The 21,739-nt window shown below is 35.8% G+C and overlaps 3 protein-coding genes across 3 annotated transcripts; all 3 read left to right on the top strand.

Annotated features, from left to right (window-relative positions):
- The first annotated feature begins 2,434 nt into the window (after positions 1-2,434).
- Positions 2,435-7,744, top strand: LOC128317287 (uncharacterized). Its single transcript, XM_053228683.1, has 6 exons — positions 2,435-2,720; positions 4,279-4,530; positions 4,625-4,957; positions 6,538-6,789; positions 6,884-7,007; positions 7,741-7,744. Exons 1-6 carry the CDS (start codon positions 2,435-2,437, stop codon positions 7,742-7,744), a joined length of 1,251 nt encoding a protein of 416 aa, XP_053084658.1.
- Positions 7,745-8,759: 1,015 nt separating this feature from the next.
- On the top strand, positions 8,760-9,630 carry LOC128317286 (intercellular adhesion molecule 2-like). Its single transcript, XM_053228682.1, has 3 exons — positions 8,760-9,042; positions 9,137-9,469; positions 9,596-9,630. Exons 1-3 carry the CDS (start codon positions 8,760-8,762, stop codon positions 9,628-9,630), a joined length of 651 nt encoding a protein of 216 aa, XP_053084657.1.
- Positions 9,631-17,766: 8,136 nt separating this feature from the next.
- LOC128317285 (intercellular adhesion molecule 2-like) lies at positions 17,767-21,211 on the top strand. Its single transcript, XM_053228681.1, has 5 exons — positions 17,767-18,049; positions 18,144-18,476; positions 20,020-20,271; positions 20,366-20,489; positions 21,208-21,211. The coding sequence occupies exons 1-5, from the start codon at positions 17,767-17,769 to the stop codon at positions 21,209-21,211; spliced, it is 996 nt and encodes a 331-aa protein (XP_053084656.1).
- Positions 21,212-21,739: the final 528 nt, after the last annotated feature.

Below are 21,739 nucleotides of genomic sequence, written 5' to 3'. Positions count from 1 at the left end.
ACACAAACAAGCAGTGCGAACTCACTCTCCAAGTTACTGTTTACAGTGAGTTGTATCTTACCTGTTGGCTTTGAGATATAATAACTTATGCCCTGTTCTGCATACACAGTATGATAGAATTTCTACTCTTTCCCCACAGAGCCTCCAGACCGGGTTTCCATCAGCACTGTGCGTCACACAGGGCCGATGATTGAAGGCAGCCAGTACGAGCTCCAGTGTGATGTTCAGAATGTTGCTCCTGTTCATCTCCTCACTGTGAACTGGTACAAAGGACAACATCTAGTGAAAAGTGTAGAATCTGATCACCATTCCTCCATAACCCCAGTAAACTATTCTAATACACTCTGGATCTCCACAAGCAAAGATGATGATGGAGTTCAGTACAGATGTGAGGCAGAACTGAAACTGGGACCAGAAGGACCTCAACCTCCTCCTGTAGTGACATCAGATCCTCTCAACATTACAGTGCACTGTGAGTGTTTCATGGTCTTTAGGCTTTACATATCTGTAAATACAAGTATATGTAGTATAACATATGTTATGTTATACTACATTTTTATATTGCATTTTTTCATGACATGTTTTTTTCTTTATTCAGTTTACTTGCCATTCAGCTTCAGTTCAATTCAGTAACTAATGAGACTTACAACTATATTATCTGAATAATAACCACTGTTAGAACTTTGATGGTGTAAATAATAATAATAATAATAATAATTTATTATTATTATTATTATTATTATTATTATTATTATTATTACTGTTGTTGTTAGAACACACTGACAGTAGAAAGTAAATCTGATGTCACTGGTGTGAATGTAGGCTGGAAAATGTAAAATGAAATGTAATCATCTGTCCATGGACTAATTTTTAGTTTTACTAATTAGCTGTATACAAAATAGAAATTCTCAAACACAGTAAGAGAACACACGAAGAATGCACTACTGACTTCCTAATTATATCAATCTTCTTTTTCTTCCCCTTTTTCAGGTAATCATGTTTCTTGTGTCTATTTCTTTCCCTTGTGTCATATGATACTTAAATATTTTGCTTATTTTCTGTCCTTAATGTTTATTGCTCAGTTATTCATTTGAAAGCATATTATTACAGTAACTAAATTAGAAGCAGAAGTTAAGATTGAGAATGCTGATGGGATTATGTTCCATCTTGCAATTTTAGCAATGATATGAGCATTTGTAAGTTTCTATTATAAAATGAAACTCATTCGTTGTCTAGGAGGAAAAAGGCACGTTTGGTAATTCATTTCTAGAGGAAATCAGGTATTTATGGGTATAAAGTCACAACAGAGCATGTCACTCAGAAAAAGTGCATTCCCAACAATAACTTGTTAGAATTTTCACATTATATATTTCTGAGCAATTTGTTAATCAGTAGTGAGGTAGTGTTAAAAAAGCATTCATTAAAGATTTCAGTCAATGACTTTTTAAGCCAGACTTTTAAGTTGGTACTTTTTGTAATATTTGTTAAAGTTCATCACAGTTTGGTAGCTTCTATAAAAAAAAATCACCTCAGAGTGAGAGAGAGAGAGAAAGAGAGAGAGAGAGAGAGATCCAGTATCGCTTGCCTCTGCCATCTGTAAACAGGAGAGATAAAACTAATGAACATCCAACCAATCAGGACAGCATGGTGTGTCTACTTGCCAGTCATGTTCTGTCAGGGCCATGTCTATTCGCTTTAGATTGACCAAAGTAAGATTTTTATTTTGAATGTAAGTAGTCTGACTTCTCTATGTTCCCAGGAAGCGGGTGGAGCCACTGAAACTATGTGAGAAACTTTATTTATGCACCAACCAATTCCAGTATAGTATACAACCAAATGTTGTAAAAGGCTACGTGCAACTCTTTTCATAAAACTCAATGTGCTCTCCAAATTAAAATGGAAACTGTTTTTTAATCTTTGAGATTACACATATTCTAGTTATAATCTGATCTCATAACAAAAGTCAAACGATCAGAGGTACAATTATCTTTCTCCATAATCAATAGTAAAATGATTGAAATGGAGCAATATGTTTTGGCAGGTGATTGTCCCATTAAACTTCAGCCTGTTAAGTTAGCTGTGGAGTTTGGGGCTTCAGCCTCAGCTAACTGTTCCACAACCATCAACCACCATGGCATGGGCTGGGAGGCATCGGAGGGAGCAGTAGACATGGTGGACGATGTCCAGTTCATCACCTGGAGGGTAGAGAGCCTCACACACTGGGACATAAAACCATTTTGCTACATCAACACAAACAAGCAGTGCGAACTCACTCTCCAAGTTACTGTTTACAGTGAGTTGTATCTTACCTGTTGGCTTTGAGATATAATAACTTATGCCCTGTTCTGCACACACAGTATGATAGAATTTCTACTCTTTCCCCACAGAGCGTCCAGACCGGGTTTCCATCAGCACTGTGGGTCACACAGGGCCGATGATTGAAGGCAGCCAGTACGAGCTCCAGTGTGATGTTCAGAATGTTGCTCCTGTTCATCTCCTCACTGTGAACTGGTACAAAGGACAACATCTAGTGAAAAGTGTAGAATCTGATCACCATTCCTCCATAACCCCAGTAAACTATTCTAATACACTCTGGATCTCCACAAGCAAAGATGATGATGGAGTTCAGTACAGATGTGAGGCAGAACTGAAACTGGGACCAGAAGGACCTCAACCTCCTCCTGTAGTGACATCAGATCCTCTCAACATTACAGTGCACTGTGAGTGTTTCATGGTCTTTAGGCTTTACATATCTGTAAATACAAGTATATGTAGTATAACATATGTTATGTTATACTACATTTTTATATTGCATTTTTTCATGACATGTTTTTTTCTTTATTCAGTTTACTTGCCATTCAGCTTCAGTTCAATTCAGTAACTAATGAGACTTACAACTATATTATCTGAATAATAACCACTGTTAGAACTTTGATGGTGTAAATAATAATAATAATAATAATAATTTATTATTATTATTATTATTATTATTATTATTATTACTGTTGTTGTTAGAACACACTGACAGTAGAAAGTAAATCTGATGTCACTGGTGTGAATGTAGGCTGGAAAATGTAAAATGAAATGTAATCATCTGTCCATGGACTAATTTTTAGTTTTACTAATTAGCTGTATACAAAATAGAAATTCTCAAACACAGTAAGAGAACACACGAAGAATGCACTACTGACTTCCTAATTATATCAATCTTCTTTTTCTTCCCCTTTTTCAGGTAATCATGTTTCTTGTGTCTATTTCTTTCCCTTGTGTCATATGATACTTAAATATTTTGCTTATTTTCTGTCCTTAATGTTTATTGCTCAGTTATTCATTTGAAAGCATATTATTACAGTAACTAAATTAGAAGCAGAAGTTAAGATTGAGAATGCTGATGGGATTATGTTCCATCTTGCAATTTTAGCAATGATATGAGCATTTGTAAGTTTCTATTATAAAATGAAACTCATTCGTTGTCTAGGAGGAAAAAGGCACGTTTGTTAATTCATTTCTAGAGGAAATCAGGTATTTATGGGTATAAACTCACAACAGAGCATGTCACTCAGAAAAAGTGCATTCCCAACAATAACTTGTTAGAATTTTCACATTATATATTTCTGAGCAATTTGTGAATCAGTAGTGAGGTAGTGTTATAAAGCATTCATTAAAGATGCAGTCAATGACTTTTTAAGCCAGATTTTTAAGTTGTTACTTTTTGTAATATTTGTTGAAGTTCATCACGGTTTGGTAGCTTCTATAAAAAATATCACCTCAGAGTAAGAGAGAGAGAGAGAGAGAGAGAGAGAGAGATCCAGTATCGCTTGCCTCTGCCATCTGTAAACAGGAGAGATAAAACTAATGAACATCCAACCAATCAGGACAGCATGGTGTGTCTACTTGCCAGTCATGTTCTGTCAGGGCCATGTCTATTCGCTTTAGATTGACCAAAGTAAGATTTTTATTTTGAATGTAAGTAGTCTGACTTCTCTATGTTCCCAGGAAGCGGGTGGAGCCACTGAAACTATATGAGAAACTTTATTTATGCACCAACCAATTCCAGTATAGTATACAACCAAATGTTGTAAAAGGCTACGTGCAACTCTTTTCATAAAACTCAATGTGCTCTCCAAATTAAAATGGAAACTGTTTTTTAATCTTTGAGATTACACATATTCTAGTTATAATCTGATCTCATAACAAAAGTCAAATGATCAGAGGTACAATTATCTTTCTCCATAATCAATAGTAAAATGATTGAAATGGAGCAATATGTTTTGGCAGGTGATTGTCCCATTAAACTTCAGCCTGTTAAGTTAGCTGTGGAGTTTGGGGCTTCAGCCTCAGCTAACTGTTCCACAACCATCAACCACCATGGCATGGGCTGGGAGGCATCGGAGGGAGCAGTAGACATGGTGGACGATGTCCAGTTCATCACCTGGAGGGTAGAGAGCCTCACACACTGGGACATAGAACCAATTTGCTACATCAACACAAACAAGCAGTGCGAACTCACTCTCCAAGTTACTGTTTACAGTGAGTTGTATCTTACCTGTTGGCTTTGAGATATAATAACTTATGCCCTGTTCTGCACACACAGTATGATAGAATTTCTACTCTTTCCCCACAGAGCGTCCAGACCGGGTTTCCATCAGCACTGTGGGTCACACAGGGCCGATGATTGAAGGCAGCCAGTACGAGCTCCAGTGTGATGTTCAGAATGTTGCTCCTGTTCATCTCCTCACTGTGAACTGGTACAAAGGACAACATCTAGTGAAAAGTGTAGAATCTGATCACCATTCCTCCATAACCCCAGTAAACTATTCTAATACACTCTGGATCTCCACAAGCAAAGATGATGATGGAGTTCAGTACAGATGTGAGGCAGAACTGAAACTGGGACCAGAAGGACCTCAACCTCCTCCTGTAGTGACATCAGATCCTCTCAACATTACAGTGCACTGTGAGTGTTTCATGGTCTTTAGGCTTTACATATCTGTAAATACAAGTATATGTAGTATAACATATGTAGTATATTTTTATATTGCATTTTTTCATGACATTTTTTTTCTTTATTCAGTTTACTTGCCATTCAGCTTCAGTTCAATTCAGTAACTAATGAGACTTACAACTATATTATCTGAATAATAACCACTGTTAGAACTTTGATGGTGTAAATAATAATAATAATAATAATAATAATAATAATAATAATAATAATAATAATTTATTATTATTATTATTATTATTATTATTATTACTGTTGTTGTTGTTGTTAGAACACACTGACAGTAGAAAGTAAATCTGATGTCACTGGTGTGAATGTAGGCTGGAAAATGTAAAATGAAATGTAATCATCTGTCCATGGACTAATTTTTAGTTTTACTAATTAGCTGTATACAAAATAGAAATTCTCAAACACAGTAAGAGAACACACGAAGAATGCACTACTGACTTCCTAATTATATCAATCATCTTTTTCTTCCCCTTTTTCAGGTAATCATGTTTCTTGTGTCTATTTCTTTCCCTTGTGTCATATGATACTTAAATATTTTGCTTATTTTCTGTCCTTAATGTTTATTGCTCAGTTATTCATTTGAAAGCATATTATTACAGTAACTAAATTAGAAGCAGAAGTTAAGATTGAGAATGCTGATGGGATTATGTTCCATCTTGCAATTTTAGCAATGATATGAGCATTTGTAAGTTTCTATTATAAAATGAAACTCATTCGTTGTCTAGGAGGAAAAAGGCACGTTTGGTAATTCATTTCTAGAGGAAATCAGGTATTTATGGGTATAAACTCACAACAGAGCATGTCACTCAGAAAAAGTGCATTCCCAACAATAACTTGTTAGAATTTTCACATTACATATTTCTGAGCAATTTGTTAATCAGTAGTGAGGTAGTGTTATAAAGCATTCATTAAAGATGCAGTCAATGACTTTTTAAGCCAGACTTTTAAGTTGGTACTTTTTGTAATATTTGTTAAAGTTCATCACAGTTTGGTAGCTTCTATAAAAAAAAATCACCTCAGAGTGAGAGAGAGAGAGAAAGAGAGAGAGAGAGAGATCCAGTATCGCTTGCCTCTGCCATCTGTAAACAGGAGAGATAAAACTAATGAACATCCAACCAATCAGGACAGCATGGTGTGTCTACTTGCCAGTCATGTTCTGTCAGGGCCATGTCTATTCGCTTTAGATTGACCAAAGTAAGATTTTTATTTTGAATGTAAGTAGTCTGACTTCTCTATGTTCCCAGGAAGCGGGTGGAGCCACTGAAACTATATGAGAAACTTTATTTATGCACCAACCAATTCCAGTATAGTATACAACCAAATGTTGTAAAAGGCTACGTGCAACTCTTTTCATAAAACTCAATGTGCTCTCCAAATTAAAATGGAAACTGTTTTTTAATCTTTGAGATTACACATATTCTAGTTATAATCTGATCTCATAACAAAAGTCAAACGATCAAAGGTACAATTATCTTTCTCCATAATCAATAGTAAAATGATTGAAATGGAGCAATATGTTTTGGCAGGTGATTGTCCCATTAAACTTCAGCCTGTTAAGTTAGCTGTGGAGTTTGGGGCTTCAGCCTCAGCTAACTGTTCCACAACCATCAACCACCATGGCATGGGCTGGGAGGCATCGGAGGGAGCAGTAGACATGGTGGACGATGTCCAGTTCATCACCTGGAGGGTAGAGAGCCTCACACACTGGGACATAAAACCATTTTGCTACATCAACGCAAACGAGCAGTGCGAACTCACTCTCCAAGTTACTGTTTACAGTGAGTTGTATCTTACCTGTTGGCTTTGAGATATAATAACTTATGCCCTGTTCTGCATACACAGTATGATAGAATTTCTACTCTTTCCCCACAGAGCCTCCAGACCGGGTTTCCATCAGCACTGTGGGTCACACAGGGCCGATGACTGAAGGCAGCCAGTACGAGCTCGAGTGTGATGTTCAGAATGTTGCTCCTGTTCATCTCCTCACTGTGAACTGGTACAAAGGACAACGTCTAGTGAAAAGTGTAGAATCTGATCACCATTCCTCCATAACCCCAGTAAACTATTCTAATACACTCTGGATCTCCACAAGCAAAGATGATGATGGAGTTCAGTACAGATGTGAGGCAGAACTGAAACTGGGACCAGAAGGACCTCAACCTCGTCCTGTAGTGACATCAGATCCTCTCAACATTACAGTGCACTGTGAGTGTTTCATGGTCTTTAGGCTTTACATATCTGTAAATACAAGTATATGTAGTATAACATATGTTATGTTATACTACATTTTTATATTGCATTTTTTCATGACATGTTTTTTTCTTTATTCAGTTTACTTGCCATTCAGCTTCAGTTCAATTCAGTAACTAATGAGACTTACAACTATATTATCTGAATAATAACCACTGTTAGAACTTTGATGGTGTAAATAATAATAATAATAATAATAATAATAATAATAATTTATTATTATTATTATTATTATTATTATTACTGTTGTTGTTGTTGTTAGAACACACTGACAGTAGAAAGTAAATCTGATGTCACTGGTGTGAATGTAGGCTGGAAAATGTAAAATGAAATGTAATCAACTGTCCATGGACTAATTTTTAGTTTTACTAATTAGCTGTATACAAAATAGAAATTCTCAAACACAGTAAGAGAACACACGAAGAATGCACTACTGACTTCCTAATTATATCAATCATCTTTTTCTTCCCCTTTTTCAGGTAATCATGTTTCTTGTGTCTATTTCTTTCCCTTGTGTCACATGATACTTAAATATTTTGCTTATTTTCTGTCCTTAATGTTTATTGCTCAGTTATTCATTTGAAAGCATATTATTACAGTAACTAAATTAGAAGCAGAAGTTAAGATTGAGAATGCTGATGGGATTATGTTCCATCTTGCAATTTTAGCAATGATATGAGCATTTGTAAGTTTCTATTATAAAATGAAACTCATTCGTTGTCTAGGAGGAAAAAGGCACGTTTGTTAATTCATTTCTAGAGGAAATCAGGTATTTATGGGTATAAAGTCACAACAGAGCATGTCACTCAGAAAAAGTGCATTCCCAACAATAACTTGTTAGAATTTTCACATTACATATTTCTGAGCAATTTGTGAATCAGTAGTGAGGTAGTGTTAAAAAAGCATTCATTAAAGATGCAGTCAATGACTTTTTAAGCCAGACTTTTAAGTTGGTACTTTTTGTAATATTTGTTAAAGTTCATCACGGTTTGGTAGCTTCTATAAAAAAAAATCACCTCAGAGTGAGAGAGAGAGAGAAAGAGAGAGAGAGAGAGAGATCCAGTATCGCTTGCCTCTGCCATCTGTAAACAGGAGAGATAAAACTAATGAACATCCAACCAATCAGGACAGCATGGTGTGTCTACTTGCCAGTCATGTTCTGTCAGGGCCATGTCTATTCGCTTTAGATTGACCAAAGTAAGATTTTTATTTTGAATGTAAGTAGTCTGACTTCTCTATGTTCCCAGGAAGCGGGTGGAGCCACTGAAACTATATGAGAAACTTTATTTATGCACCAACCAATTCCAGTATAGTATACAACCAAATGTTGTAAAAGGCTACGTGCAACTCTTTTCATAAAACTCAATGTGCTCTCCAAATTAAAATGGAAACTGTTTTTTATTCTTTGAGATTACACATATTCTAGTTATAATCTGATCTCATAACAAAAGTCAAATGATCAGAGGTACAATTATCTTTCTCCATAATCAATAGTAAAATGATTGAAATGGAGCAATATGTTTTGGCAGGTGATTGTCCCATTAAACTTCAGCCTGTTAAGTTAGCTGTGGAGTTTGGGGCTTCAGCCTCAGCTAACTGTTCCACAACCATCAACCACCATGGCATGGGCTGGGAGGCATCGGAGGGAGCAGTAGACATGGTGGACGATGTCCAGTTCATCACCTGGAGGGTAGAGAGCCTCACACACTGGGACATAGAACCAATTTGCTACATCAACACAAACAAGCAGTGCGAACTCACTCTCCAAGTTACTGTTTACAGTGAGTTGTATCTTACCTGTTGGCTTTGAGATATAATAACTTATGCCCTGTTCTGCATACACAGTATGATAGAATTTCTACTCTTTCCCCACAGAGCCTCCAGACCGGGTTTCCATCAGCACTGTGGGTCACACAGGGCCGATGATTGAAGGCAGCCAGTACGAGCTCCAGTGTGATGTTCAGAATGTTGCTCCTGTTCATCTCCTCACTGTGAACTGGTACAAAGGACAAAGTCTAGTGAAAAGTGTAGAATCTGATCACCATTCCTCCATAACCCCAGTAAACTATTCTAATACACTCTGGATCTCCACAAGCAAAGATGATGATGGAGTTCAGTACAGATGTGAGGCAGAACTGAAACTGGGACCAGAAGGACCTCAATCTCCTCCTGTAGTGACATCAGATCCTCTCAACATTACAGTGCACTGTGAGTGTTTCATGGTCTTTAGGCTTTACATATCTGTAAATACAAGTATATGTAGTATAACATATGTTATGTTATACTACATTTTTATATTGCATTTTTTCATGACATGTTTTTTTCTTTATTCAGTTTACTTGCCATTCAGCTTTAGTTCAATTCAGTAACTAATGAGACTTACAACTATATTATCTGAATAATAACCACTGTTAGAACTTTGATGGTGTAAATAATAATAATAATAATAATAATTTATTATTATTATTATTATTATTATTATTATTATTATTATTATTATTACTGTTGTTGTTGTTGTTAGAACACACTGACAGTAGAAAGTAAATCTGATGTCACTGGTGTGAATGTAGGCTGGAAAATGTAAAATGAAATGTAATCATCTGTCCATGGACTAATTTTTAGTTTTACTAATTAGCTGTATACAAAATAGAAATTCTCAAACACAGTAAGAGAACACACGAAGAATGCACTACTGACTTCCTAATTATATCAATCATCTTTTTCTTCCCCTTTTTCAGGTAATCATGTTTCTTGTGTCTATTTCTTTCCCTTGTGTCATATGATACTTAAATATTTTGCTTATTTTCTGTCCTTAATGTTTATTGCTCAGTTATTCATTTGAAAGCATATTATTACAGTAACTAAATTAGAAGCAGAAGTTAATATTGAGAATGCTGATGGGATTATGTTCCATCTTGCAATTTTAGCAATGATATGAGCATTTGTAAGTTTCTATTATAAAATGAAACTCATTCGTTGTCTAGGAGGAAAAAGGCACGTTTGTTAATTCATTTCTAGAGGAAATCAGGTATTTATGGGTATAAAGTCACAACAGAGCATGTCACTCAGAAAAAGTGCATTCCCAACAATAACTTGTTAGAATTTTCACATTATATATTTCTGAGCAATTTGTGAATCAGTAGTGAGGTAGTGTTAAAAAAGCATTCATTAAAGATGCAGTCAATGACTTTTTAAGCCAGACTTTTAAGTTGGTACTTTTTGTAATATTTGTTAAAGTTCATCACGGTTTGGTAGCTTCTATAAAAAATATCACCTCAGAGTGAGAGAGAGAGAGAGAGAGAGAGAGAGAGAGAGATCCAGTATCGCTTGGCTCTGCCATCTGTAAACAGGAGAGATAAAACTAATGAACATCCAACCAATCAGGACAGCATGGTGTGTCTACTTGCCAGTCATGTTCTGTCAGGGCCATGTCTATTCGCTTTAGATTGACCAAAGTAAGATTTTTATTTTGAATGTAAGTAGTCTGACTTCTCTATGTTCCCAGGAAGCGGGTGGAGCCACTGAAACTATATGAGAAACTTTATTTATGCACCAACCAATTCCAGTATAGTATACAACCAAATGTTGTAAAAGGCTACGTGCAACTCTTTTCATAAAACTCAATGTGCTCTCCAAATTAAAATGGAAACTGTTTTTTAATCTTTGAGATTACACATATTCTAGTTATAATCTGATCTCATAACAAAAGTCAAACGATCAAAGGTACAATTATCTTTCTCCATAATCAATAGTAAAATGATTGAAATGGAGCAATATGTTTTGGCAGGTGATTGTCCCATTAAACTTCAGCCTGTTAAGTTAGCTGTGGAGTTTGGGGCTTCAGCCTCAGCTAACTGTTCCACAACCATCAACCACCATGGCATGGGCTGGGAGGCATCGGAGGGAGCAGTAGACATGGTGGACGATGTCCAGTTCATCACCTGGAGGGTAGAGAGCCTCACACACTGGGACATAGAACCAATTTGCTACATCAACACAAACAAGCAGTGCGAACTCACTCTCCAAGTTACTGTTTACAGTGAGTTGTATCTTACCTGTTGGCTTTGAGATATAATAACTTATGCCCTGTTCTGCATACACAGTATGATAGAATTTCTACTCTTTCCCCACAGAGCCTCCAGACCGGGTTTCCATCAGCACTGTGCGTCACACAGGGCCGATGATTGAAGGCAGCCAGTACGAGCTCCAGTGTGATGTTCAGAATGTTGCTCCTGTTCATCTCCTCACTGTGAACTGGTACAAAGGACAACATCTAGTGAAAAGTGTAGAATCTGATCACCATTCCTCCATAACCCCAGTAAACTATTCTAATACACTCTGGATCTCCACAAGCAAAGATGATGATGGAGTTCAGTACAGATGTGAGGCAGAACTGAAACTGGGACCAGAAGGACCTCAACCTCCTCCTGTAGTGACATCAGATCCTCTCAACATTACAGTGCACTGTGAGTGTTTCATGGTCTTTAGGCTTTACATATCTGTAAATACAAGTATATGTAGTATAACATATGTTATGTTATACTACATTTTTATATTGCATTTTTTCATGACATGTTTTTTTCTTTATTCAGTTTACTTGCCATTCAGCTTCAGTTCAATTCAGTAACTAATGAGACTTACAACTATATTATCTGAATAATAACCACTGTTAGAACTTTGATGGTGTAAATAATAATAATAATAATAATAATTTATTATTATTATTATTATTATTATTATTATTATTATTATTACTGTTGTTGTTAGAACACACTGACAGTAGAAAGTAAATCTGATGTCACTGGTGTGAATGTAGGCTGGAAAATGTAAAATGAAATGTAATCATCTGTCCATGGACTAATTTTTAGTTTTACTAATTAGCTGTATACAAAATAGAAATTCTCAAACACAGTAAGAGAACACACGAAGAATGCACTACTGACTTCCTAATTATATCAATCTTCTTTTTCTTCCCCTTTTTCAGGTAATCATGTTTCTTGTGTCTATTTCTTTCCCTTGTGTCATATGATACTTAAATATTTTGCTTATTTTCTGTCCTTAATGTTTATTGCTCAGTTATTCATTTGAAAGCATATTATTACAGTAACTAAATTAGAAGCAGAAGTTAAGATTGAGAATGCTGATGGGATTATGTTCCATCTTGCAATTTTAGCAATGATATGAGCATTTGTAAGTTTCTATTATAAAATGAAACTCATTCGTTGTCTAGGAGGAAAAAGGCACGTTTGGTAATTCATTTCTAGAGGAAATCAGGTATTTATGGGTATAAAGTCACAACAGAGCATGTCACTCAGAAAAAGTGCATTCCCAACAATAACTTGTTAGAATTTTCACATTATATATTTCTGAGCAATTTGTTAATCAGTAGTGAGGTAGTGTTAAAAAAGCATTCATTAAAGATTTCAGTCAATGACTTTTTAAGCCAGACTTTTAAGTTGGTACTTTTTGTAATATTTGTTAAAGTTCATCACAGTTTGGTAGCTTCTATAAAAAAAAATCACCTCAGAGTGAGAGAGAGAGAGAAAGAGAGAGAGAGAGAGAGATCCAGTATCGCTTGCCTCTGCCATCTGTAAACAGGAGAGATAAAACTAATGAACATCCAACCAATCAGGACAGCATGGTGTGTCTACTTGCCAGTCATGTTCTGTCAGGGCCATGTCTATTCGCTTTAGATTGACCAAAGTAAGATTTTTATTTTGAATGTAAGTAGTCTGACTTCTCTATGTTCCCAGGAAGCGGGTGGAGCCACTGAAACTATGTGAGAAACTTTATTTATGCACCAACCAATTCCAGTATAGTATACAACCAAATGTTGTAAAAGGCTACGTGCAACTCTTTTCATAAAACTCAATGTGCTCTCCAAATTAAAATGGAAACTGTTTTTTAATCTTTGAGATTACACATATTCTAGTTATAATCTGATCTCATAACAAAAGTCAAACGATCAGAGGTACAATTATCTTTCTCCATAATCAATAGTAAAATGATTGAAATGGAGCAATATGTTTTGGCAGGTGATTGTCCCATTAAACTTCAGCCTGTTAAGTTAGCTGTGGAGTTTGGGGCTTCAGCCTCAGCTAACTGTTCCACAACCATCAACCACCATGGCATGGGCTGGGAGGCATCGGAGGGAGCAGTAGACATGGTGGACGATGTCCAGTTCATCACCTGGAGGGTAGAGAGCCTCACACACTGGGACATAAAACCATTTTGCTACATCAACACAAACAAGCAGTGCGAACTCACTCTCCAAGTTACTGTTTACAGTGAGTTGTATCTTACCTGTTGGCTTTGAGATATAATAACTTATGCCCTGTTCTGCATACACAGTATGATAGAATTTCTACTCTTTCCCCACAGAGCGTCCAGACCGGGTTTCCATCAGCACTGTGGGTCACACAGGGCCGATGATTGAAGGCAGCCAGTACGAGCTCCAGTGTGATGTTCAGAATGTTGCTCCTGTTCATCTCCTCACTGTGAACTGGTACAAAGGACAACATCTAGTGAAAAGTGTAGAATCTGATCACCATTCCTCCATAACCCCAGTAAACTATTCTAATACACTCTGGATCTCCACAAGCAAAGATGATGATGGAGTTCAGTACAGATGTGAGGCAGAACTGAAACTGGGACCAGAAGGACCTCAACCTCCTCCTGTAGTGACATCAGATCCTCTCAACATTACAGTGCACTGTGAGTGTTTCATGGTCTTTAGGCTTTACATATCTGTAAATACAAGTATATGTAGTATAACATATGTTATGTTATACTACATTTTTATATTGCATTTTTTCATGACATGTTTTTTTCTTTATTCAGTTTACTTGCCATTCAGCTTCAGTTCAATTCAGTAACTAATGAGACTTACAACTATATTATCTGAATAATAACCACTGTTAGAACTTTGATGGTGTAAATAATAATAATAATAATAATAATTTATTATTATTATTATTATTATTATTATTATTATTACTGTTGTTGTTAGAACACACTGACAGTAGAAAGTAAATCTGATGTCACTGGTGTGAATGTAGGCTGGAAAATGTAAAATGAAATGTAATCATCTGTCCATGGACTAATTTTTAGTTTTACTAATTAGCTGTATACAAAATAGAAATTCTCAAACACAGTAAGAGAACACACGAAGAATGCACTACTGACTTCCTAATTATATCAATCTTCTTTTTCTTCCCCTTTTTCAGGTAATCATGTTTCTTGTGTCTATTTCTTTCCCTTGTGTCATATGATACTTAAATATTTTGCTTATTTTCTGTCCTTAATGTTTATTGCTCAGTTATTCATTTGAAAGCATATTATTACAGTAACTAAATTAGAAGCAGAAGTTAAGATTGAGAATGCTGATGGGATTATGTTCCATCTTGCAATTTTAGCAATGATATGAGCATTTGTAAGTTTCTATTATAAAATGAAACTCATTCGTTGTCTAGGAGGAAAAAGGCACGTTTGTTAATTCATTTCTAGAGGAAATCAGGTATTTATGGGTATAAACTCACAACAGAGCATGTCACTCAGAAAAAGTGCATTCCCAACAATAACTTGTTAGAATTTTCACATTATATATTTCTGAGCAATTTGTGAATCAGTAGTGAGGTAGTGTTATAAAGCATTCATTAAAGATGCAGTCAATGACTTTTTAAGCCAGATTTTTAAGTTGTTACTTTTTGTAATATTTGTTGAAGTTCATCACGGTTTGGTAGCTTCTCTAAAAAATATCACCTCAGAGTGAGAGAGAGAGAGAGAGTGAGAGAGAGAGAGATCCAGTATCGCTTGCCTCTGCCATCTGTAAACAGGAGAGATAAAACTAATGAACATCCAACCAATCAGGACAGCATGGTGTGTCTACTTGCCAGTCATGTTCTGTCAGGGCCATGTCTATTCGCTTTAGATTGACCAAAGTAAGATTTTTATTTTGAATGTAAGTAGTCTGACTTCTCTATGTTCCCAGGAAGCGGGTGGAGCCACTGAAACTATATGAGAAACTTTATTTATGCACCAACCAATTCCAGTATAGTATACAACCAAATGTTGTAAAAGGCTACGTGCAACTCTTTTCATAAAACTCAATGTGCTCTCCAAATTAAAATGGAAACTGTTTTTTATTCTTTGAGATTACACATATTCTAGTTATAATCTGATCTCATAACAAAAGTCAAATGATCAGAGGTACAATTATCTTTCTCCATAATCAATAGTAAAATGATTGAAATGGAGCAATATGTTTTGGCAGGTGATTGTCCCATTAAACTTCAGCCTGTTAAGTTAGCTGTGGAGTTTGGGGCTTCAGCCTCAGCTAACTGTTCCACAACCATCAACCACCATGGCATGGGCTGGGAGGCATCGGAGGGAGCAGTAGACATGGTGGACGATGTCCAGTTCATCACCTGGAGGGTAGAGAGCCTCACACACTGGGACATAGAACCAATTTGCTACATCAACACAAACAAGCAGTGCGAACTCACTCTCCAAGTTACTGTTTACAGTGAGTTGTATCTTACCTGTTGGCTTTGAGATATAATAACTTATGCCCTGTTCTGCATACACAGTATGATAGAATTTCTACTCTTTCCCCACAGAGCGTCCAGACCGGGTTTCCATCAGCACTGTGGGTCACACAGGGCCGATGATTGAAGGCAGCCAGTACGAGCTCCAGTGTGATGTTCAGAATGTTGCTCCTGTTCATCTCCTCACTGTGAACTGGTACAAAGGACAACATCTAGTGAAAAGTGTAGAATCTGATCACCATTCCTCCATAACCCCAGTAAACTATTCTAATACACTCTGGATCTCCACAAGCAAAGATGATGATGGAGTTCAGTACAGATGTGAGGCAGAACTGAAACTGGGACCAGAAGGACCTCAACCTCCTCCTGTAGTGACATCAGATCCTCTCAACATTACAGTGCACTGTGAGTGTTTCATGGTCTTTAGGCTTTACATATCTGTAAATACAAGTATATGTAGTATAACATATGTAGTATATTTTTATATTGCATTTTTTCATGACATTTTTTTTCTTTATTCAGTTTACTTGCCATTCAGCTTCAGTTCAACTGAGTAACTAATGAGACTTACAACTATATTATCTGAATAATAACCACTGTTAGAACTTTGATGGTGTAAATAATAATATTAATAATAATAATAATAATAATAATAATAAATTATTATTATTATTATTATTATTATTATTATTATTATTATTATTATTATTATTGTTGTTGTTGTTGTTAGAACACACTGACAGTAGAAAGTAAATCTGATGTCACTGGTGTGAATGTAGGCTGGAAAATGTAAAATGAAATGTAATCATCTGTCCATGGACTAATTTTTAGTTTTACTAATTAGCTGTATACAAAATAGAAATTCTCAAACACAGTAAGAGAACACACGAAGAATGCACTACTGACTTCCTAATTATATCAATCTTCTTTTTCTTCCCCTTTTTCAGGTAATCATGTTTCTTGTGTCTATTTCTTTCCCTTGTGTCACATGATACTTAAATATTTTGCTTATTTTCTGTCCTTAATGTTTATTGCTCAGTTATTCATTTGAAAGCATATTATTACAGTAACTAAATTAGAAGCAGAAGTTAAGATTGAGAATGCTGATGGGATTATGTTCCATCTTGCAATTTTAGCAATGATATGAGCATTTGTAAGTTTCTATTATAAAATGAAACTCATTCGTTGTCTAGGAGGAAAAAGGCACGTTTGTTAATTCATTTCTAGAGGAAATCAGGTATTTATGGGTATAAAGTCACAACAGAGCATGTCACTCAGAAAAAGTGCATTCCCAACAATAACTTGTTAGAATTTTCACATTACATATTTCTGAGCAATTTGTTAATCAGTAGTGAGGTAGTGTTAAAAAAGCATTCATTAAAGATGCAGTCAATGACTTTTTAAGCCAGATTTTTAAGTTGTTACTTTTTGTAATATTTGTTGAAGTTCATCACGGTTTGGTAGCTTCTATAAAAAATATCACCTCAGAGTGAGAGAGAGAGAGAGAGAGAGAGAGAGATCCAGTATCGCTTGCCTCTGCCATCTGTAAACAGGAGAGATAAAAGTAATGAACATCCAACCAATCAGGACAGCATGGTGTGTCTACTTGCCAGTCATGTTCTGTCAGGGCCATGTCTATTCGCTTTAGATTGACCAAAGTAAGATTTTTATTTTAAATGTAAGTAGTCTGACTTCTCTGTGTTCCCAGGAAGCGGGTGGAGCCACTGAAACTATATGAGAAACTTTATTTATGCACCAACCAATTCCAGTATAGTATACAACCAAATGTTGTAAAAGGCTACGTGCAACTCTTTTCATAAAACTCAATGTGCTCTCCAAATTAAAATGGAAACTGTTTTTTATTCTTTGAGATTACACATATTCTAGTTATAATCTGATCTCATAACAAAAGTCAAATGATCAGAGGTACAATTATCTTTCTCCATAATCAATAGTAAAATGATTGAAATGGAGCAATATGTTTTGGCAGGTGATTGTCCCATTAAACTTCAGCCTGTTAAGTTAGCTGTGGAGTTTGGGGCTTCAGCCTCAGCTAACTGTTCCACAACCATCAACCACCATGGCATGGGCTGGGAGGCATCGGAGGGAGCAGTAGACATGGTGGACGATGTCCAGTTCATCACCTGGAGGGTAGAGAGCCTCACACACTGGGACATAGAACCAATTTGCTACATCAACACAAACGAGCAGTGCTATCTCAGTCTCCCAGTTACTGTTTACAGTGAGTTGGATCTTACCTGTTGGCTTTGAGATATAATAACTTATGCCCTGTTCTGCACACACAGTATGATAGAATTTCTACTCTTTCCCCACAGAGCGTCCAGACCGGGTTTCCATCAGCACTGTGGGTCACACAGGGCCGATGACTGAAGGCAGCCAGTACGAGCTCCAGTGTGATGTTCAGAATGTTGCTCCTGTTCATCTCCTCACTGTGAACTGGTACAAAGGACAACATCTAGTGAAAAGTGTAGAATCTGATCACCATTCCTCCATAACCCCAATAAACTATTCTAATACACTCTGGATCTCCACAAGCAAAGATGATGATGGAGTTCAGTACAGATGTGAGGCAGAACTGAAACTGGGACCAGAAGGACCTCAACCTCCTCCTGTAGTGACATCAGATCCTCTCAACATTACAGTGCACTGTGAGTGTTTCATGGTCTTTAGGCTTTACATATCTGTAAATACAAGTATATGTAGTATAACATATGTAGTATATTTTTATATTGCATTTTTTCATGACATGTTTTTTTCTTTATTCAGTTTACTTGCCATTCAGCTTCAGTTCAATTCAGTAACTAATGAGACTTACAACTATATTATCTGAATAATAACCACTGTTAGAACTTTGATGGTGTAAATAATAATAATAATAATAATAATTTATTATTATTATTATTATTATTATTACTGTTGTTGTTGTTGTTAGAACACACTGACAGTAGAAAGTAAATCTGATGTCACTGGTGTGAATGTAGGCTGGAAAATGTAAAATGAAATGTAATCAACTGTTCATGGACTAATTTTTAGTTTTACTAATTAGCTGTATACAAAATATAAATTCTCAAACACAGTAAGAGAACACACGAAGAATGCACTACTGACTTCCTAATTATATCAATCATCTTTTTCTTCCCCTTTTTCAGGTAATCATGTTTCTTGTGTCTATTTCTTTCCCTTGTGTCACATGATACTTAAATATTTTGCTTATTTTCTGTCCTTAATGTTTATTGCTCAGTTATTCATTTGAAAGCATATTATTACAGTAACTAAATTAGAAGCAGAAGTTAAGATTGAGAATGCTGATGGGATTATGTTCCATCTTGCAATTTTAGCAATGATATGAGCATTTGTAAGTTTCTATTATAAAATGAAACTCATTCGTTGTCTAGGAGGAAAAAGGCACGTTTGTTAATTCATTTCTAGAGGAAATCAGGTATTTATGGGTATAAAGTCACAACAGAGCATGTCACTCAGAAAAAGTGCATTCCCAACAATAACTTGTTAGAATTTTCACATTACATATTTCTGAGCAATTTGTGAATCAGTAGTGAGGAAGTGTTATAAAGCATTCATTAAAGATGCAGTCAATGACTTTTTAAGCCAGACTTTTAAGTTGTTACTTTTTGTAATATTTGTTGAAGTTCATCACGGTTTGGTAGCTTCTATAAAAAATATCACCTCAGAGTAAGAGAGAGAGAGAGAGAGAGAGAGAGATCCAGTATCGCTTGGCTCTGCCATCTGTAAACAAGAGAGATAAAACTAATGAACATCCAACCAATCAGGACAGCATAGTGTGTCTACTTGCCAGTCATGTTCTGTCAGGGCCATGTCTATTCGCTTTAGATTGACCAAAGTAAGATTTTTATTTTGAATGTAAGTAGTCTGACTTCTCTATGTTCCCAGGAAGCGGGTGGAGCCACTGAAACTATATGAGAAACTTTATTTATGCACCAACCAATTCCAGTATAGTATACAACCAAATGTTGTAAAAGGCTACGTGCAACTCTTTTCATAAAACTCAATGTGCTCTCCAAATTAAAATGGAAACTGTTTTTTATTCTTTGAGATTACACATATTCTAGTTATAATCTGATCTCATAACAAAAGTCAAATGATCAGAGGTACAATTATCTTTCTCCATAATCAATAGTAAAATGATTGAAATGGAGTAATATGTTTTGGCAGGTGATTGTCCCATTAAACTTCAGCCTGTTAAGTTAGCTGTGGAGTTTGGGGCTTTAGCCTCAGCTAACTGTTCCACAACCATCAACCAACATGGCATGGGCTGGGAGGCATCGGAGGGAGCAGTAGACATGGTGGACGATGTCCAGTTCATCACCTGGAGGGTAGAGAGCCTCACACACTGGGACATAGAACCAATTTGCTACATCAACACAAACGAGCAGTGCTATCTCAGTCTCCCAGTTACTGTTTACAGTGAGTTGGATCTTACCTGTTGGCTTTGAGATATAATAACTTATGCCCTGTTCTGCATACACAGTATGATAGAATTTCTACTCTTTCCCCACAGAGCGTCCAGACCGGGTTTCCATCAGCACTGTGGGTCACACAGGGCCGATGATTGAAGGCAGCCAGTACGAGCTCCAGTGTGATGTTCAGAATGTTGCTCCTGTTCATCTCCTCACTGTGAACTGGTACAAAGGACAACATCTAGTGAAAAGTGTAGAATCTGATCACCATTCCTCCATAACCCCAGTAAACTATTCTAATACACTCTGGATCTCCACAAGCAAAGATGATGATGGAGTTCAGTACAGATGTGAGGCAGAACTGAAACTGGGACCAGAAGGACCTCAACCTCGTCCTGTAGTGACATCAGATCCTCTCAACATTACAGTGCACTGTGAGTGTTTCATGGTCTTTAGGCTTTACATATCTGTAAATACAAGTATATGTAGTATAACATATGTTATGTTATACTACATTTTTATATTGCATTTTTTCATGACATGTTTTTTTCTTTATTCAGTTTACTTGCCATTCAGCTTCAGTTCAATTCAGTAACTAATGAGACTTACAACTATATTATCTGAATAATAACCACTGTTAGAACTTTGATGGTGTAAATAATAATAATAATAATAATAATTTATTATTATTATTATTATTATTATTACTGTTGTTGTTGTTGTTAGAACACACTGACAGTAGAAAGTAAATCTGATGTCACTGGTGTGAATGTAGGCTGGAAAATGTAAAATGAAATGTAATCAACTGTCCATGGACTAATTTTTAGTTTTACTAATTAGCTGTATACAAAATAGAAATTCTCAAACACAGTAAGAGAACACACGAAGAATGCACTACTGACTTCCTAATTATATCAATCATCTTTTTCTTCCCCTTTTTCAGGTAATCATGTTTCTTGTGTCTATTTCTTTCCCTTGTGTCATATGATACTTAAATATTTTGCTTATTTTCTGTCCTTAATGTTTATTGCTCAGTTATTCATTTGAAAGCACATTATTACAGTAACTAAATTAGAAGCAGAAGTTAAGATTGAGAATGCTGATGGGATTATGTTCCATCTTGCAATTTTAGCAATGATATGAGCATTTGTAAGTTTCTATTATAAAATGAAACTCATTCGTTGTCTAGGAGGAAAAAGGCACGTTTGTTAATTCATTTCTAGAGGAAATCAGGTGTTTATGGGTATAAAGTCACAACAGAGCATGTCACTCAGAAAAAGTGCATTCCCAACAATAACTTGTTAGAATTTTCACATTACATATTTCTGAGCAATTTGTTAATCAGTAGTGAGGTAGTGTTATAAAGCATTCATTAAAGATGCAGTCAATGACTTTTTAAGCCAGACTTTTAAGTTGGTACTTTTTGTAATATTTGTTAAAGTTCATCACAGTTTGGTAGCTTCTATAAAAAAAAT

This window comes from Pangasianodon hypophthalmus, chromosome 23, assembly GCF_027358585.1.
Source record: "Pangasianodon hypophthalmus isolate fPanHyp1 chromosome 23, fPanHyp1.pri, whole genome shotgun sequence".
Classification (NCBI taxonomy): Eukaryota; Metazoa; Chordata; class Actinopteri; order Siluriformes; family Pangasiidae; genus Pangasianodon; species Pangasianodon hypophthalmus.
Note: the sequence above shows the minus strand (reverse complement) of the source record. Positions and strands in the feature narration are given on the sequence as shown.